At 36.1% G+C, this 21228-nt stretch overlaps 1 protein-coding gene across 7 annotated transcripts in view; it reads left to right on the top strand.

The window, feature by feature from the left end:
- The window catches only part of GULP1 (GULP PTB domain containing engulfment adaptor 1), a 123221-nt gene that overhangs the window by 84122 nt on the left and 17871 nt on the right, over positions 1–21228 (top strand). For 5 of the 7 annotated variants that reach the window (XM_031554133.1, XM_031554134.1, XM_031554131.1 and 2 more), the window contains exons 4-9: positions 1499–1570; positions 8067–8165; positions 10431–10568; positions 11589–11705; positions 12079–12171; positions 18322–18549. In XM_031554133.1, coding sequence (XP_031409993.1) covers positions 1499–1570; positions 8067–8165; positions 10431–10568; positions 11589–11705; positions 12079–12171; positions 18322–18549 — 747 coding nt within the window. The remainder of the gene's footprint in view (positions 1–1498; positions 1571–8066; positions 8166–10430; positions 10569–11588; positions 11706–12078; positions 12172–18321; positions 18550–21228) is intronic. The other 2 variants (XM_031554135.1, XM_010713345.3) reach the window with 1 other exon arrangement.

The following is a 21228-nucleotide window of genomic DNA, read 5'->3' on the forward strand; positions in this document are numbered from 1 at the left end:
CAATCAGGAAAGTGAGACAGGACAGGCGAGGCAGCTACCTGGCTTCTGGAAGCTCACTCAGCACAATCCCAGCCAAGGCCTGTCCTGACTGTCTGCTGGGGGGAGCACCAGTCTGCTTACCTCGGAGGCTCTCCTGGAACTGCAAGTTTCCAAATCCTCCGAAGGGGAGCAAGCTGAAGCATGCCCAGCTGTTTTCAACTCACTGCAGTTATCTGCCATTCAGCTGAACCTTTTCTGTATTTGCAGCTGTTGTCTCCTATCTTTTTGCAGGAGTTTTGCAACATTTATAACATACTAATTTCTCACAATTAGTCACAAATCATACTGTAATTATAATGATGTGTAAGATAGATCAGTGTTGTGCTGAGCATGTGTGTATATGTCTGGTATTGCCAGAATTGCTCTCAGATTCTCATGTGTCCTTCTCTATTTTCTTGTCTTTTTTTTTTTTTTCTTTTGCTTTAGATTAGTTTTATTATTATTAAAACACACAGTTGTTCACTCATCTTTCCCTTTCTGTCTGTTACATGTAGTATCTGTATTGTCCCGGAATCATTCTTGCATTTTCTGCAGTTGTCATCAGGGAAGAAGGCATCCTTTATTAAAATGTTGGGAGTTGCTATACAAAAGACATCAAATCAGTAACCAAGTTTTCTGCTTTGTTATCAGGAAGCCACGGACTCCTAGGTAGGGAATTGCAATAGCAGAGATCACTGAAAGTGGTTGTGCCTGGTTTACAGCGTTTTGATTTGTGTTCAAGGTGACACAACACATTTCAGAATCAGTAGCAGGTTTGTAATGAGATCTGAACATTCACAGAGCTGCAAAGTTTCATTGCTGGTACACAGCTTGAGCATGTTGGCTGTTAAAAACTTTCAAGGTGTTGTTGAAAGCGTCTGTAGTTTCACAAACTTAAGTTGCTCTCTGAACTGTAAAGAATTATGTTAGATACTTTCATGCATCGTGTTATGCATAGAGGTTTCTGTACTTCAGAGAGAAGAGTAAATTCATACTTTTTTGCTAGTGTTACACTGGCATGTTACAGGTATATGGTGTGACTAAACCAACTGGACCTCAGTATGGAAATAAACCGTGTGATTCGTACTTATCACACAAACACGTGTGGTTTGGGCAGGATTTTCAAACCTTTCATAAAGTTTGGTTGAAATGAGCAAAACTGTACTGAAGTATTTAAAGGAATTTCAGTATACGAATGAAGTGGTAATGTCCCTTGGGACTATCGTGATTTGTGTGTCAACAGGTATATACTTGGTTTTTGATAAAGTCTACTAATTTCATTTAGGAAAAAAAATCTTTGAATCTGAGTCTTGCTTTTCATAAGTTAACTTCTGCTTCCTTTAAACCTATGAAGTTCCTGTACCAAGAAGCTATAAGAACAGACTCAGGTCTTTTTATGTTGTTGTACTGCAGCGCATCAGTTTTAGTAACCTAGGCCTTTCAATGCCTAACTTATTTCTCACAATTATACTCTCTTCAGTTTCTTGGCAGTACAGAAGTGGAGCAGCCCAAAGGCACAGAAGTTGTAAGAGATGCTGTTAGAAAGTTAAAGGTAAGAAACCATGAAGTACAATACACCATGACATTTGTGTTACAACACATGGAGTACACACGTAAGTTAAGTCTTTGGTGCCAGAAACCAGCAGTGCGAACGTCCTACCAAGACTTAAGTGAGCTGTGGTGGGTCTATGGGCACTGGTTGTTCCTCGCTGCTATTCATCTGAAACTCGTTTTTTTGTTTCTGTGCAGAGTGACTATTAGTCTGGTGGTGAAGGTTTGGGACACTGATGTGAGTGCTGGTCACCCTCCAGCTGTGTTAACTGTTGATATGTTTGAAAGTAGACTTGTTGTGAGAAGAAAAATGGGTACAAACTAATCTACATGTGTTTATGACAATGGATATGACTGCCTTGTTCTCCAGGTCTTTGTTTTATTGTAAAGGTTTGTGCCCACTCTGTCCATGTTCTGGTATATACTGTTGAGAGGCTGAGAAAATCAGATAGGTACGATTTCTTTTTGATTGTATGTTCTGGGGCACTGAGGGACTTGACAGACAAGCGGAATTAATCACGAAGAAATGACCAAAGAGACAAACAGGAAACCTGTGTTCATCATGTGATAATATTCTTTGGTTTAAACCATGATGTAGTAGCACTTGCTAGTTACAGACTTGTTGAGGGTTAATAACTGATGATACAACCTTCATTTCACTGGTAGAGACAGCTGATGTGCTTTAAAGCACTTCACATACTAAGAATTGTGGTGGGAAATGCTGATGTGATTTATCTGTCAGTTGACCTCACAGCAGAATTGAGCTGTTTTGTACTTAGCTTCCTAATGCTACTGGAACATTGCTTTTCTTAGCTGTAAAAAGTGCTTCCATAATGTAAAAAGTTATTTCCATAACATTTTGAAGGATTTTCAGTGTTGCTTTAAACAGAAGTCCTCTGAAGTGGAAGGAAAATTTTGAGAATCAATATTGAAAAACTTGAGTTTTGTGCGTAATTACTATGATAATAAAAAAAAAAAACAGAGGAAAGAGGGCATGAAACAGACTTCACGTAGTTGAACTTGTAAGGATGAAGGTTCCCTTGAACAAGTCTTGTTTTTTTCTACAGGACTGATTAGTAATTATGTTTTGCTCTACCAAAATACTACAGCTGCCATTAAATACTCGGTTAGTCAGTGCCTAGTGTGTTACGTGAAAAAACTTGACTGCAGTTCGTCAGAGGTTATAAGATAGTTGTTTCCCTATGCAAGTCTATGTAGGTATGATCCTTTTTTAATAGCTGCAGCATGATTATATGGATTGTTTTCAATCACAGGGTTGTTAATTGTTAATCAGTATTTAATGAAAATTATTACTTATTAAAATGACTCTTCGTTAACGTATGGGGCCATTTTTATGACTGGAATGCATTGGACTATTGATACTTCACGTACTATTATGGCAAGCTATTTTTCATCACATCATCAAACGATGGGGGAACATACATCTGATGTGCAGCTTTACTTCAAATCAGAAAGCCTCAGTTCATACAGAAAAAAGAATTTTTCACTTCCTAACAGTTTTGTGCGAGACTAGCACACAACTCTGCAAACTTGCTTTTACCAGCAGGTGGAGCTAACGTCCTACAGTAAGAGATAAAATCGAGGAAATGACTTGATGCTTCATTCTACTTATTTTATCCTGATCATACTTCCTAAACGCTTTTTGATTTTGGTTGGTCAGTTGCAGTTTTGAACACATAGTTGTTTCAAGCATCTATATTTAATTTTCCTAGGTTATGCAGTGAGCGTTTTGTTTTCTAGTCAGAGTTTTCCCTTGTTTTCAAATTTCTTGTGACTGTAGTGCAGGGTGAAGAAGAAATTTGGACTTTAACACTTCCATTCCTAAGATAAAGCAGATTGTTCTCATAATTAATTACAAGCACTTTTTTCACGTTTTCTAATTAGAATAATTTCTAGAATGAATTTAACTTAGAGAAATGTTACCAAGTTGTTGGATCAACATGCTTGTATTCAAATGTGTGAATGTTGTCAAGTCACGCTTCATAAAATAAAGGGTTACTTCTTTTAAGTAATTAAGGCTATAATGTTTAATTGAGACTGTAGAAATGAATTTCAACCTTCTCAAAATGTTCAAGTGTTGACAGGAGAGAAGAGATTGCAAGTTCAGTGTAACAAATGGAAAGGATGGTGTCATCAGACACTGTTAGAAACTGTTTTGGAATGGGCTTTGGTAGAAACCACGAATAAATGCTTGTTTACACTGTTTCTCCATGACTTCCCTTAAAAGGTCCAACCTTGACACTGTTCTCTTTTATTCACTTTCAAGCTCAGTCTCCCCTTTCTCCTCTTTTTTTTTTTTCTCTCCTGTAATGAAGATGAGAGATAATGTCAGTGGCACTTAAAAGTCACTTGAAATATTCTTCATTGCTCCCTGACCATTAACATAAGCAAAATGAAGGATGGATACTCTCACAAAGGATTGCATGACGTGTCAAGCTGCTGTCTTTAGCATGCCGTCAGTGCTAATGTTCTGAGCTTCCTTTCATGGTTAAACTGGGTCACGCTGCTTCTTGAAGGAACAGAGAAGAGCAGAAAACAGAAACCTTTCACTGCTGGGAGGAAGAGATTTCCAGACAGGCCTTACAGCCATGGCATTTTGCTTTGAAGTACTTGAGAAAGCAGAATTTGTGTCTGGGAACGAAAGCATGTCAGATGAGAAGTGTTAAAGAAGAGAATACCCGATTTCTTTCAACAGACAAAAATCTTCAAGCAATGAGAGATGGAAAAAGAATTTTTATTGCATTGTCATCTACAATTACAAGTCTATGTAGTTATTAATAGATCAGAGACTTCTCAGTCCAGTGTGTCTTGGGAGAATAAAATACTTAACTCTTGATGGTGGATTTCTGAGGCAGCTTGTTCCCTACCCAACTGACTATTGAGATATACCTGTAGTCTTTTCATTCTTGTAGTCTTCTTGACACTTTTTCTGAGATGATAGTTTCATTAGATCCACAAAAAGTGTGTGTGAGACCTTGGACCATAATGGGGTCTAGTGGCTTTTTTCTTCAGACATCATCCATTAGAATGGATGGCATGCATGAAGTGCAGTGTGAGGTGTCTGATACTGGAAGTGTGTGCAGGAGGAAGGAATCGAACATGTGTTTCCCAGGCTGAAGATCAACACCCAAATAATAGAAATTTCTTCCTTTGACATTTCAAGTTTATCTCGAGTAAATGATAGAATCATGCAGAGAAGTGTAAATACTAAGTAAAATCTCACTGATTTTATTTGCACAATGTAATTTGGCTGAAAATTTTCTAACCATTTTTTTGTTAGCTTACACTTGTGACAGATTGTATGTGATGTATGTCTTTTTCCTCGTGTTGTTTTTGCTGATTAACCTTCTGATTGTTGTTTGCTAATGCTGTACTGGGGGCATAAGGAATTCAAATTTAACTATTATTAATATGAGAGCATGTTATTTTACCTGCTGCTGTAATGAAAAATATATGGAAGTGTTTTTCTTGTTTAAAAAATTAACAACAAAAAACAACTTAGTAAAAGCATTGAAAATAGTTTGTTTTGTCGTTTTTCCTAACTTAAAAAAAAAAAAAAAAGAAATATGGTGTTAATTCCAAAGCAGTTAAATAAAAGCTAGCTCATCCCCCTGAGCTGCTCAAACTACTATTGGACCAAATTTGAGTGCCTTGCCCGAGAACAATAAATGTATAAAGTAACGGCTTAAGAATTTGGCCCATCCTATCCCTTCCCAGGCCATGCTCTGATTCATTATAGTTTTATATCGTTGTCCATTTTGATGCCAATGGGAGGCTACAGATTTTTTCCTTCTTATATAATGTTGTTACTGTGTGCGATATAAATATTTGTTTCAAATTAGTGCTGAATGGACGAAATTGCATTTGTAAGTCTCCTGTGCCCAGAGGCACCCAAATGTCCATTTTACAAAAAAAGGACAAGCAAATATAAGGAGAGAGGGGAAAAAAGCCAAATGGCAGATAGCTGGGTAAGATTTGGTGTTTTAAGGTCGAGTTTGCAAAGTGGCTGAACCAGGCTTTCTGAGGAGGTCAGCTGTGGCATTACCCTGTGTCTGTATGGTATCTGCTCTTACACAGAACAGGGAGCAGGCAGGAAAAGCATCAAGAAAGAAAACAGCTGTACATGCAGATGTTCTGGATTTATCAACATGCACATTTCAGTCATTGGACCTCAGCAGACATTCGGTTAAAAATCTTGTTCATCTCTCCAGATGTCTCTGAAGTCCTTACATGTTTCATCATTAACTTGTTCTTGATTTGCCTCCTCTGTATATCTGACAGACCTTGTAAAGTGGTTTTTGCTATCTCTTGCAAATTTTCTCAGTTTTATCAACGTTCTGGATTTGGAGACCTCAGAACACAGAATTTGGGTTGCTGTTTCACTAGCAGCTGATTCAGTGCACTCTTTCTTAAGGATATATTTAAAATTTCCATGGTTTGGGTTCTTTGCTTCATGAGGAGAGTCTCTAGTTTGTAGAAAGCCAACCATGACATCAGGCTATGCTTAATTATGTAGTGTTCTGCTTGGTTGTGTTGCTTTATTTCTAACTCCATCAGCACTGGTATTCTGCAGGTTTTCCCTGCAGTGATTTTAAATTTCACTACAGTTCATGAGTAACTTTTCTCCCCATTTTTTTTTTTTTTTTAATCTTTTTTCTTAGTCTTGTCGTAGTAATTTTTAACTTAACGTTTTTCTTTCCCTTCGGTTCTTTCAGTCTGCAGATTTTAACAGTTTTCTTCCTGGTCATTTTTCAATACTGTCTTGCTTAAGAAATAAACACTGCTGGAATACATTAGAAACATACCTTCCCAATGACAATTTCCTGTTTATAACTGCATCTGGAGACTAATGTAACTAAGTTCACTAATACTTTCTTGGTATTGCTTCATTTCCTAAATAAAATGACATGCAAAGCTCACTGAAGTGCCTTGTCTATTTTGACAAGCTGCATTTGCACACAAGTGTTGGTGTAAAATCCATATTTATCAGCATTAATTTCATCTTGATAGAGTTCTTCAGTTCGTGTGCCTGATATATACCTTTTGGAAGCAGAGAAATGGAAGGGTCATTCTTTTTATCCTTGCTTAGTATTGGCACAGAATTACCTTCTGGAACATCCTTGTATGTTATAAGACTTCTGGACTACTTGGAGCAAGCTTTGGCCATCTGCTCTAAAACTTGTGCAAGTTACTCAGATCATTTTTTTTTCAATGTACGCTATGGCTTTAACTCAGTAAAATTAAGTGTTCTTTATGCCTGTTGTTCTTACTGCACAGAAATACTTGCGTGCATCTAGCTTGTAAAAGGACATTTCCAAAAAACCAGAGTTGATTCAGGTTTGAGGCTGTTCCAATTAAGTGTGTAGTCCAGGATTATCTGCTGTGAGTGAATGTAAACTTCATTTGAGAAATGAAAGCTCAAAGGTAAATATGTCAGTGTGTCACAGCATGCAGGAATGGCATCACATTACAGGAATGGCATCAGACTGGCAATCCTGCTGTGAACAGGAACAAATTCTCCCCTAGACCCAGTCTTGTGCTCACTGCATTCAGTTATACAAGAGCACAGGTTTCAGGACAGCATACTCGTATGGGTGACGAGCTGACATTCCAGACTCTGGGCCTCAGTGAGGCATCTTCTTTATCTGTTATTTGAAAATATAATTCCTGATTGTCAGAGGTGAGAGAGTACAGGGGCAGTTAATGGAGCAAAAAAAGTAATGCTGAATCTTTGCTAATAACGTTACCTAAATTCACGACACTTGCTTTGACTGTATCACATTTGGGGCACTGCTTATTTTATCAGCAAATCCCCTTGTGAAATTATCAGTTCACAAGGGGAAAGGTAAAAAAATCAGATCCGGCTGCTGAAGAAAGAGTAATAAAAGGATAAAAATTGTGTTAAATAGGACGTGTGACCCAGTCATACAAAATGTCATCTAGTGATCTGATAGTGAACAGATCCTGAGAATACAATAGCAAAGATCAAACACGTCTTTGGTGTGGACAGTTGTAGTGCTTTCATACTCAACCAATTTAAAATAAATGATTTTCTTAAAACGTATGATACACATCCTCCATGAGTGTACAGAAATGAGTACGGAGTTACTGTGTTGTAGGGGGGGAAAAATTCACTGCTAAACAACCAAGCAGATAACAGTCTGTCTGCAGGAGTTTTCCTAGGCAACTGAAGCAAAAGTATGAGTTAGGTACATAAACTACAGATAACAGTTTCAAGAGAATAAGTTAAATAATTTAAAATCTGCTTTCCTAAGTGTAGGAATATTCTATAGCAAGCAGTCAAAAATGCTGTTTCAAGCTCAAATTTGACTTTGGCAATGGTTGATGTTGTTTATAAGTTTTTTGAAGAAGGAAGGAAACACCTTTGGTTTGCAGGAGTTAAGAGAAAAAAAGAAATAATTTAAACAAAATCAGCACAGAAAACTTAATGTGGTGTTATGCTTTACTTTTTACAGTTTGCAAGACATATCAAGAAATCTGAAGGCCAGAAGACCCCTAAAGTTGAGTTACAAATCTCAATCTATGGTGTAAAAATTCTAGATCCAAAAACAAAGGTAGGATACATATTTATCTGTGATGTTAAAAGAATAACTATGTACGGTTTCAGAGGTTTTTATTGTCTTATACTTAAAAAATGCATCACAGTGAAAGCAATTTCATTGTTATAAACGTTATCCAAATTGCTATTTTTTCTTAGTACAAATGGGTAACATCTTCCCCAGAAGGAATTTGATGCTCAGGAATGTGGACCATAGCTAACGTGCTATTTGATTTTTTTGTAATCCTTCAACACCAGAAATTCACAGAAAGATTAAAATGCAGTGACAATTACATGTTAATTCTGAATGCAGTATGTACCCATGTTTGTTTGCACTGACTCATGTCTCATGCTGCTGCTTTGGAATTGCACTTCTTTGTTTCTTCATTCATTTTTTTCTTCCTTTTCCTGTGTTTTTGATATTAATTATGTCCTTGCTTTCCTAGAACGCTGATGTTTTTCAGGTGTTATTCATTTGTCTGTAAGCTTTGGGCTCTACATCTGGCACAGCACGACTATTCCTGTCTTCTCAGTGTTTGTGGTCCTTCGTGTCATCCCACTGATGGGCTTTTGGTTTGTTTGTTTGCTCTGGTATTTTGGAAGAGGTTGCATACTAAGGGAAACATCTTTCTCAAAGACTTCAAAGAGGCAGCTAAATGAGTAACTATTTAGCAATCAGCAATTCATAACATATGAATGCTCTTAAGCTTTTTGTGCAAATGTTAAATTTTGAGTTTGAATGAACTCTTTGTTGCTACTCTTTAGGTCTAAAGTCATTCAGAGAGCGGTACTGCCTTTTAGGAAAAGGTAGCTGTAGTTCAATACTATAGCTGCTTGCAACCTTATTTTGCTTCAAACTCTAGACAGCAGTCCATAAGCCCAAGGGGAAAGAAATACACATATCAACTATTGCAGTTTGTGCATTTTCTTTATGTCACGGAGCAGAAAGGGGTACCAAACCCCATACACTAGCAAAAGCTGTTTTAGCATAAGAGAACGTAATGCCATAATATGTTAGAGTTAAAAAGAAATCTGTGGGACAGACAGTACTGGGGAAGTAGGAACGTCTTAATCTTGTAACGATGTTATTGCCAACTGCGATGGTAATCAGCTCTGACAAGCCTTTTTATCTCCCTCACTACTTTTTCTAAAGCTAGATGTAAGAGCAAATGTGAATCAAGGTTTCTGTGTTTTTGCAAATTTATGGATTCCATACTTAGCATTCAAAACAGGGGAACTACAGCGCAATACTGTCCTTCAATCATACAAAGTAATTACACTGATTTATGAACCTGTAAGAGCCCATACAGGCACGTGCTCTTACATGTAACTGTTAAAGAGCTATAGTGGAAGGACAAAATGTGAGAGATGTGGGGACATGGGAGAGAAGTAGGATGCACAGAAGAATAATTGTAAAGAATGACAAAGAGGAAGCCTTCTCATCCTAATTGGGGTAGGGGGAAGAAAAGGGGAAAGCGTTGCCTATGGTGTATGTTTGTGGATAAACTGCTGAGAGAAAGCATGCCCTTGTTTATGAGGTTATAGCAATCTGTGAACTCCTGTGCTGCAAAGAAACACTTTGTTCTGTAGATGATAGTTCATATCTCAACTGCATGTTTTCCTTTAAAGCCAATGCTGTTTTCCCATGTAAGAAGCCAAATAAAATAAAAATACCAAGAAGAGATTTGTAGAAAAGAAGCAAAAGGAAAAAAAGAATTTATTATTATTATTATTCTATTGCAGTCTTAGTGAGATATTTCAGCTGAAGAGCATTGCCACTACAACTTCTAAGTATCCGGGGCACGGTTTTTAATAGGAATTGAATCAGTATTTTAAATATGCAAACAATCATGTTTAAAAATGATTACTGTTACAATGGATTTCTGTATTTAAGGTAGAAAGACAAGGACTCATTTCAGCACAACCATTTTAGCAAAGCCTAGGAAATGATGAGATCCAAAGATGGTGTACGCGTGGACGAAGAGCAAAACCTTTTACATAATCAGTCTCCAAATAAATTGCACTGGGACACAAAGCAGCAGTCAAAACTAATTTTCTAGTACGGAAATTACTGCCCAAATAAATGCTTCCAAATAAATACTGTCCAAATAAAAACTTCCTGTTCACATTCAGTAATAACGTGAAAGTTTCTTAAAGAAGATGAGTTTAACTTCTGTTACATTTTTAAGTTCATTTCTTCAACTCTCTCATGTGTGGAGATTTTCTGTATCCCGCATAACTATAGCATTTCCTTGAAAATAATCTTTGTTATTTTTTCTAGGAAGTTCAACACAATTGCCAGCTCCATAGGATATCATTTTGTGCTGACGATAAAACTGACAAGAGGATATTTACTTTCATATGCAAAGACTCAGAATCAAATAAGCATCTGTGCTATGTATTTGACAGTGAGAAGTGTGTAAGTATGCAAGATTCTTTTTACAAGACTGAGCGTCTACTATGGAATTTGTTTTAAAGTAAAGCAAGAACAGTTAGCAAAAGGAAATAGCCTGCCTGACTAAATGAGGTCAGTGTGGTATAACCTTTAATGCTAACATAGTGCCTTGTAAATGAGATGCATCAATTTGTCGAGTCTATTTTCCTTTAAGGTGATTTTCTGGGAGAATTCTTCTTACTACCCAGCTCAACATCCTAGTCCAATCATCTGAAATACTCAGAGAACAGTGCATCCCACTAAGCTTGAAATGTTTGCACAGCTGTTTTGCAGAGATTACTGTAACCCTGTAGCTCAGATATCCTCACAGGCACTTCTGGCCTATGTGTCAGCCTCAGCCTCTACTCAAATGTTTTAAATATTTTTTTCATTATAGCAGAGTTCCCCCTACCCTCCCCCCTGCCACATCTCAAGTTCGTAATACTGTGATGCACTACCACAGAATTAATTTCACCAACTGCTGACATTCGCTCGTGTCTGAGACAGAACGGTGCAACTGTTCCAAACTGCGCAATAGCAGGAGAAAAGTTACAGTTCTGGACAGGAAGTGAAGAAAATGGTGCCTCATTCAAGCAGGGTCGTGCATTTTCCTTGGCCGAAAGTAATTAAAAAATAAAAACATCAGAATCAACACAAAAAAAATGGGTGCTTGCTTTTTCTTGTTTTTAAATCCAGATCATCTCTGATTTATTCTGAAGTAGGTGAGAAAATAGGAAGGAAACATTGTTTGTTTGTTTTTAGAAAAAAATTACATCACTGTCATAGAATTTGCTTGTAATTATGACATGTTCAAGTTGCACCCACAGTTATCTGTATTTTGTGAAGTTTTTTCCATGCCTCTTTGCAGTGTTGAGTTCATGAGAGATGAAGCAAACCATTAGAACATGATATACTGTGTGAGGTATTTTGTGATCATGTGAAATGAAAGTGTAATTATATAAATTATTTTTAATACACCACTTTCAATTTATGTTTTGTGCAAAGGCTGAAGAGATAACTTTAACAATTGGCCAAGCATTTGACTTAGCTTACAGGAAATTTCTGGAATCTGGAGGAAAAGATGTTGAGACAAGAAAACAGATCGCAGGTTTACAGAAAAGAGTAAGTTCTGATCTATAATTTTCAAAGATACTAAAAAAATCCCATTGTAATTGTTACATTTTTCTATGACAGCATTATTTTCAGCATTCTCAGGTTGCTAAGACTATCAGCAGGTACTTTAAAAAAAAAAAAGCTGAATAAAGACTTGATAACTGTGAAACAACTTCTTGATTTTCTGTCTTTTAAGATGACTAACAGAAATGAAGGGCTCAAATATGCATGATGCAGGTATTCAAATATGTTTAAATTACTTTTTGTAGTCAGATAAAATTACCAGAACTCCAGTGTTTTTAATTGTAAGCAGACAAGTAATAGATACTATTGAAATGAAATAATGTTCCAATAGCTGTTGCAATAACCACTTGCTTTATAGATTCAAGAATTAGAAACTGAAAACACAGAACTGAAGAATAAAGTTCAAGATTTGGAAAACCAGTTAAGAATAACACAAGTACACGCACCTCCAGTAAGTAGATGAAATTCACTCTTTTTCCAATGTTACTTTGAATTTATAATCATCTGCGTTATAATAATCATCATCTCTGCTGTTTCCAGTGATTATGATTAACATCAAGTGATCATGTATCAAATCTGATGAAATGCAGTAATGAAGTAACAGTAGGACTGTGACACAAGTGCAAATGCCTATCTCAATAACTTGTGGTTCTTTATGTGTCTTGTTATATGTATTTGTTGCCACGTAAAACCAATATATATTCCTATGTAGACACCTAAGTGTGCTAGCTAGGGAATAGAAACTGTTCTGCACTGATTTGACAACGCTACTTTGGATTTTTCAAAGTACTTTCTGTCACAAGCATATCATTACTTATACCTGTCATTTTCTAGATGACCTTCTAAAAAATTTGTCTGTCTTTCAAACGAGTCATGAGGGTCTCAGGGAACAGCGCGGATGGGCAGGTAGAAAGAATCATATGAGGGCTCCTCATCACTCAAATTTTTTAGTGCTTTCTTCTATTCTTATTAAAGATAGTACTGTTTGTAATGGCTGACTGACATTACTTATGACTAGACTACTCCTATTCTTACGGGACTGTTCTGTCTATACATCATGAAGTAATTGTCGAAATAAATAAATAGAACTACTAACTGGAATTATACTCAAGTCTTAGAAAAAAAATCGGGCTGCCTTTAATCTGTGTCCTTTGGGCCACTTTGTTCCTGCCCCAGATGCATACCATTTCACTTCCGTAAGTCTGGGCAATGTAAAAATGTGTTGATAGCAGTGACAATAATTTTTCTCTTGTGTCTGTATGCTCTTTTGATATTGATGAGATGTTTGTTTCCATGAGGAAACATTAATTTTATTTCATTTTACAAAAGTCTGTTTAGCGGGGAGAGCATCATAAATTATTAATATTGTGTAACTCTCACAGTGAAAATTGTTAATAATGGATGTCTTTTCACTTACGAAGCATTCAATAAACATTTTCCAAATGCTAGATTTAAAAATGAATGTGGTAAGTTATAATTTTAATTTGAATGACAGCTAGTTTCCTCTATTTATGAATATAAATAATTTAATTCAATTAAAGAATCTTTCATAAATTCTATTAAATATAGACTTAAGTCTTTTATGAGAGGCACAGCTCATTTAAATTGAGAAATTTGGTAACTGCATTTAGCAAATAAAAAAATAATGATAATAATGAGCAAATAGTATCCTGTAGCGCACACTTGTTTGCCTTTTTAGACAGTGGTATCGCATTCCTCGTTAAAGACCTAAAATGGAACAGTCATTTGTAAACTCTAGATAGTGTTTTTTGTTAACTACTCTTGGTTCAATGATATGCATGTTGCTGAATTATCACTTACGCTTTAACAAATGGATATTTTAATTATTCATAATTACTAATGCTATAATAATCAATTTACAAATATATTTATCATGATTACAATTACACAAAGAGCAATGTAGCAGCCTATTTATATTAAATAGGCATTGATTTTTGTCACAGAGTAGTCTGAGATGAATGGTTTGGATAAAGGCTGCCCAGAAGGACTGACGTAGCTGTGCTCCTGGAATTATTCAGCACTTTGCTGAACGTGGCCCTCCGCAAAGTCAGTTCAAGCCCTGCTTGAGCGGGAATTCACATTAGGTGATGTTCCAACCTGAGTGGTTTTTCAATGAGTTGTGTAGATGGCAATTAAAAAAAGGCCATTGTAGGGGAATATCTTTGTTAAATTACATGTAGGAGCGTAGTCCTAACCACCAAACACTATTAACTTCTGTTCCTGATCAAGAGACATGGTTCAAGTTGGTTTCCTCCAAACTATTTTGTATCCAGTATGTATCAAAGCTGTTAATAGTGCTAGCAGAAAAGCATGTATGTATGTATAAATGCAAAAGGTTGAAAATAAATGAAGGAATGGAATAATGAGGTTATGAAGTGACTTATTCAGTGCAGGGAGGAGGAATCATGCATATTTCCAAGACTGATTGTGATTAAAGCAATCATAAAGGTGCCTGGAAGAGCAGTGGTTGTGATTTGGTGATAAATATTTCATCTTTTACTATTTGAGCAGCAAGTTGGTTTGCAAGTAGACTACAAACATTTCATAAGATGATTCATTATCTGTTATTTTTGAATTGTGTTTTATATACTTACAATTCATATCAACCATCGTTTAAAGAGAAACTCTGTAAAACTCCAGTGCTATTAGAGGAAAGCAGCAGCTTTGTTCTCTACTTAATTTCAGTGAAGAAAAAGATCAATTCATTTTATAAAATGCAATTAGTGGAGAATTGGTCGGATTTTTTCTGAATTGAAGTTTAAACTTTTAAGTACCATGTTTTTTAAAATGCCTGTAGTTACGCTGCAAAATTTCTCTGAAGTCAGAAAAGAAATGTAACAGCTCTGTCTTGTGATCACTTGGTCAAAGTAAAATTTTAACATCTGCTGACAGTAAAGTATTTTGTTAAATATGGAAATATTTCTATGCATAAATGAAGCAGGATATTCATCATAGGGGATCATACTTCATGTGAGTCGATTTATAAGCATTTGCAGTTGAACAGGTGGGAAAACTTGCTTATCTGCAGATGATATTCATGCTGCATGTTATGAACGTGACATACTCATTCTCGTGATGTAGAACATTTATTGAACAGTGAAGTCTGTTTTCTCACGGACACCAAGTGATGACGCTGCTGTGGTTTGTTAAAATGCTGATCTAGAATAGAATCTTTCCCTCTTGGCAGTCATTTGAAGACCTTGGGAGTGTTGGTGTGCAACCCAATCTAGCATTTTTTCAGTCCTGCTTATTTCTCCTGAAGTTTATCAGTTTTGATTTCTGTAATGATTTTACACACATTAGTCCTCCTGTTAATTTTTAATTAATGCATAGGATCTCCAAGGTTGGAAAAGACCTCCAAGGTCACCCATTCTTATTGCCCACCTATCATCAGTATTTCCCACTAAATCTTGTCCCTCGATACAAGAAAATGAAGTCGATGGAAAATAACATTAGAAACTTCAAGTTCTACTCTTAATGTTTTATTTCATCGACCTCCCTGATATTAAAACATGTCCAAAATGTGCCAGAGAGGAAAAATGCAAGCAGTGACTTACAAGCTTACAGCTTCACTTCAGGTACAGAATTAAAAGTATTTGGGAAGATGGTATTTTACCAGCTGAAGCATTCATGATTACCTCTTTTAAATGCATTCTTTTTTTTTTTTTTAGATGATGATAATGAATGGCTGTTAGCATGTTTGTGTGAGCCCTTGGTCGCTCCCTTAAAAAATCCATTCATAAAAATTGTAAAGAATAACCAAAATAACCTTTAAAAAGAAGACTTTTTATTTCAGTAGGTCAAACTATAGGCTTGTGTTTAGCGAAGGGAAACAGTCTAAAGCTGCTTTCCTGGTTCTTCCTCCTACCACTGAACTGTTGAAGGACGTCTAAGGGTTTATTTGAGGACTTATTTAAACTAATGGCAGGCTGAAATGGGTACAAATTATGTACATGAAAAATGCAATTATGTACGCTTTCATATTTTTGGAATGTTCACAAGGATGCAAAGTACTGATAGCAGTATTTTTCTGCTTCTGAGGGATACATCTATCAAAAGTCTTTTACTTCTTGATAGACAGTGTTGCTACTAAAATGTTTGTTTGGTTGCTGTAAATCTAGGTAAATTGTCAAAGTAACATCAAGCTAATTTAGTTGTCTTCATTATCTGCTCATAAACGGTATGGGAAAAAATTTTCTGAACCCATTAAAGAAGCTATTAAAAGTAGTGAGAATGTAGTTGGAAATGAAAAAAAGGAAAAACTAGATTGTTTAACAAAAATAAAGAGTAAAATTTAGTGTTAAAATTGAACATGATACTGTCAGTCTTCTTCATGCTTTCTTTTTATCTCTTTTAACTATTTAGATGTTTGTCAGTAAATAATAAATTGCTTAGCGTTTTTTTTTTCTGCTTTGGGGTTGTTGTTTTTAAGTATGTTGGTCTTGCTAAAACTTCAGAAAGTCAGTCACTGAAATATGAACATATGTGTTATTCAGTAGGAAGGGTCACTTTTTGTAATTGCCTGCATCAATGAGTGAGGGGCATAATGTCTTATAAAGTATGATTTCCTTAGGATGGTTTCCTTTATAGCTGCACTTAAAGGCCATGAGAAATGTTGGTATGGGGTGGATGTGGTTTTTTTTTTCTCTCTCTCCCTTGTTCAGCTGAAATTTCCATTACTCATGTATCTGTGCTGTTTACTTTTCATCTCTTAGTGGTTTGGCAATACATAAATCACAGGTCTTTCTTGCATTTGGTTTTGATTACATGAGGATGATCTGATTTTCATTTTGTTATTTGCCTATGATGAGGCTGCTTGAGTTTGTCTCATTAGTGTTTGGATACTGCTCCTATGTATAAATCCAACTTCCAAAGATCACTGCTTCCCTGGAAGTGCTATGATAACTGCGTGACTCTGACTTCAGATAGGAGAAAAAAAAAAAAAAAGGAATATTCAGGAAAATAGGTCTGTAATATCTACATGACAGCTCAGTGCTTCATACTCTGGCATTGTTACCAAAGCCTCACCTTTTTTTCTCTTTGTAAGATATTTATGGATTTGACCATTTTAATGTTAAGCAGTAACCTAGAAGAGTGCCTCTTAGCCTCTTCAAAAGCTTTAACGTATGCATGAAGTGCAAAAACGAAGCAAAACCAAGATAGAAGTTGGAACTGCAGAATTCTGAAAACAGTTCTGGAATGTGTTTGGGCATATCACTTGATTCATCTTTTTCCACTAAGAGTGCCAAGAGGGAAGATGCTCGTGTTATTTCTTTCTTTGTTTTCTGATCCTTCAGTTTTACAATATTCCGTATTCAGTTTATCCTTATAGTTTTGCATCCTACATGCATTTTATTGCCATTTCATTTGTTATACTTGCAGAAGTTACTGTTTGGTCCCCTAAAAGGGTTGTTTGGGCATGTTTCTTAAACCAAGTATTTGAAGACATTACTTTTCGGCTTTTATTTCCAAAGCCAGTCATAAAGGCTCTGTGTTTCACCTGGACAAGATCCAAATTTTTGGTAACCCATTACGATTTGCAGACATCTTCCATTCAGGCAAAAAATTACTTGGTTATTGAATCAAGGTGTACAAAACCCTTAGCTTCCCTTTCACAGTGCAAAGAATCTTGCTGGAATGTAGAGGTAAACAGACCCTGATCGTGTGAGGCAGACTGATTCAAGCTTGTCTGTCTAATTCAGACCAGAACCATGCAATTAGCACTTAGTCAGCTTAGGTGGATGCTCTTACCAGCTGTTGCAGTGGTTATGACTGTTATTTGCCTTCGTGACAAGCTGTTTTGTGAGATTTCAGAGATTCAAAGAATGCTACACACCTCAACGTTTTCATTTCCCCAGCAGTGAAGTTTTACTTTGTTCTGGGTCTGTGCTACTGTTGTACTGGAATAAGGATTCGTTTGCTGCTTTTGAGATACTTACTGAAAATACTGTTTTCTACATTGAATTATTCATGTGCACAGAAAAGATAGCAGGAGATTACTGTCTGTAAATGTTAGCTCTCAAGTTCTACAGTTAAGGAATTGAAAGAAAGGCTGATATTAATGTAAGCCTTAGAATGTATGTGCTGTTAGCTTCTACTTTAAGAAAATGTAAATATTTCTTTTTCTATAAATATCTGTGGGATATAAATTTTTTGCTCCTGGTATGGAGCAAAAAAAACTCAGGCCTGTGCCATAATCACTACGGTAACTTTACCCTCCATGATATGTCCTGACTGCCCATATAAATGTGCAGACGTGAGATGTTGCTGTTTGTTTGTGAATTTGGACTTCTGTTAGTGCACCTGACATGTCCACTCTGGAAAGATCCCTGTCGTCATTTTATTTTAATGTAATTATTGAGGTGCAAGTCGTCTTCATTGCAGTTAATGCTGGGCTACCTCTTGTTGCAGCAGTGTTTAGATTTGGTTCTGAAATATTACTTAGTTTTGTGTCCTGTCGCTAGAGTACGGACAAGTTGCAGGCAATCTTTTTTTGAAGTATGAAATGCCTTTTTATTCTTTTCCCTGACGCCTCATTCAGTTCCTCAGAATGTTTTCTCTTTCTGTGATTCCTTTTCAGCTGCTGCACATAAAGTGTGATAATGATGAACATATGTTTCAAAGACCCTCTACTTTTTTCTGGTGTAACAATGAGGATTCACCACCTCCTTGTTTAGATATCTCTTCCATTACGCTTACTCCTAGGAGTTCTCCTGACTCTAGACTACCAGCTGGATTGTTAATACCACCACCTTCAAAAAGTGGTCTTCCAAAGCCATCCAGTGAATACAGCTGCCCGAGACCTCGTGTAATCCTGCTGTGCAAAAGCTTTCTCTTATTTGACTTTCCTGTTCTTTCTCAGCTGTGTATTAACATGTTAAAATTAAACATTTTGTACAGTGATGCAAGGACAGATCAAATTTATCCTTGATTCTCTTGGAATTCTCTTAAAATACGGAATTTGGAAAGACTTGCTGTATTTTCTATGTAGCTTTTTTTTCCTTACGGTCCTAAAATATAAGGTCTTATTTTAGCAACATTTCTAATTTAGTCCATTAATGAATCTCTCATCTATCAGACTTTTGTTAAAATCATTATATGAAGGATAACTATTCAAACCAAGCAATTCTAAAGATCCAGTCTGAAGGTTTTTTTCCTTCATAAATTAATGGAAAAGTAATCAGCTGTTCAATACATTTTAGTATACTTGATAAAAACTGTGCAAAATGGAGGCTTGAAATTATTTTAAAATATGAACAGTGCATATTTTGTCTGCTTTCTCATGGCAATGTGCTAAATACTCCCAACATTTCTTCCATTTGCTAATAACATCTGGCTGTATTTAGCAATCCATGGCTTTCTGCATGTGTTCACTAAATACAAGTGCTTCTTGTGTTCATAGGCATTTAAAATATGCATTTATTTAAATAATTGAATTTTAGTTTTGAAGAAATGGTATGAATAGTATCAAAATGTCTAGCAACTTCAACTAAATAACATAAAAGCAGAAAATGTCAGAGTAAAGTCTGATTTTTGCTTTCATGCTAAAAAGACTTATGACTAAACATAATTGGTGCTTATTTATTGTAGCATCTACATATCCATAAACACTTAGCAAATAAGGAGAATCTCCACTAGCATTTATACCTCTGAGTCATTCTAGGACAATTGACCAACATTAATGGGCAGTGTAGATTAACATACATGGCATGTACTTACATGCTGAACCTGATCCTACCTCACTGATGCAGGCGAAACCAATCTACAGTCAGACGTGGTTTGGTCTCTGTGAAGAACAGGATGTCAGACTCTTAGTATGCTTATGATGAGTCAAGCACATGCATTGCCCTGCTTTTAGTGGCAGCAGATGGCATTGGACGATCTCCTGCAACATTTTACTGGGTCTCTGACAGTGCATGAAAGCACCACAAGGTTAATGCAAGGTCCATAAAAGCAGCAGTAAGAGCCACTTGTGTCTAATGAATATTCACTGATACCTTTTCCACAACAATCATTGAAATTGCTGAGCAAGCTCATACTGAAGTCAGTAGAAGTTCTGCATATGTAAAAATCTTGCAAGTTAGTTATTTTATGAAGTTCAGCTCTGATCCTGTGAGGGAATATCAAGATGGAAAGAATTCTATTATTTGTTGTTTTTTTTTAATAGGAAAAAAACAGTATGTGACATGTGGCTTGCTTTTATGCTTGTCATTTCAGTACACCTAGGTAGAAATATCCTTGTTTTTTAGGAAGTAATGAAGTGTTTCAGATCTTTCCAAACCCAAATTTAAAAGTATGAGCTCAAAATACCTAAGAAATAGGTAATGTTGGACTTAAGAGTAGAGTTTTCTTCTTAAGCAACGTACAGAGTGAAAGGTCATGGATCAAAGTGCTTTCTCTGTCTCCAGCCACTGCAGCCTCTGGAGAGGAGGAGAGGCAGTTTGAGGTTTGCCTTAGAGATTTGTTGTGTGTAATGAGTGACAGCTTCAGTTGCTGCAGCAAAAACAGTTAAAAACACATAGCAAATTGAGTTTTAGGGCCCTGAAACTCTCAGCATTGAGAAAGACAAATCTATTTGCCATATTTCATGTTTTTTTTCAGTAAAAGTGTCTAATTAAAACCGCAATTATAAATTTTTATGTGAATATTCTAGCCAAACTGAATCTTATTTTAAAGTAGCAGACTTTCCCTCTGCCCGACAGCACAGTCTTTCTTATACATGGTAGGAATTTTTTTGTGCTGTCTAGTTAATAAAATTAACATTAGTTTTGCATATATTTTTTGCCTCCAGCTTGTCAATCAGAATTCTATTTCATCACCTGTTTTAGTGTCAATGTCAATTAAAAAGTCCTCAATTAATGGACTGATGGCAGGAGGAATGAGTGATTGAAAGACAAATAAGGCTGTAGAGTGGTCGCAATTGTTGTATTTAGGGTTTATTTGCTTATCTGTTATTTTTTAGAAGCCGGTCTAAGTTTTGTGTCTTATGAATGACATCACTTCTGTTTCACATTGAAAGATAAGAGTTTAATTTCTGATACCAATATTCAGTGTATTGTACGTCCAGGTTGTTAGCAAAAAATACATGTGACGTTTCCATCCCCGTGGGTTTTTTGATGGCAAAAGAAAGAATTAGTGAAGAAGCAATTATTGAGATCGTGTCTTTTAATTTTAGCTGCTTGTTGCCATATTTTCTTAACAGGGTCTTGCTGAACACATCCGTATTCACAGTTTGGGAGTACAGAACTGCTAATTACCAGCTTTTTCGGGTTTAACTGTGGTACTTGTCTGGTTGTACTAGATTTACTGAAAATGGAATAATCACAGTGCTGCTTATGTATTTGGAGAGTTTTAGCATGTCTGAGGCTCTAAACTGCAAATGCCATTTGCTTGGTGTCAGGAGCTGTTTTGTGCATGCTGATGTTTTGTTTTTTTTGTTTTTTTTTTTAGACTTTTTTGAAACTGTAATTCTCATCTGCATGCTGAA

The sequence above is a fragment of the Meleagris gallopavo genome, chromosome 7, assembly GCF_000146605.3.
Source record: "Meleagris gallopavo isolate NT-WF06-2002-E0010 breed Aviagen turkey brand Nicholas breeding stock chromosome 7, Turkey_5.1, whole genome shotgun sequence".
Lineage (NCBI taxonomy): Eukaryota > Metazoa > Chordata > Aves > Galliformes > Phasianidae > Meleagris > Meleagris gallopavo.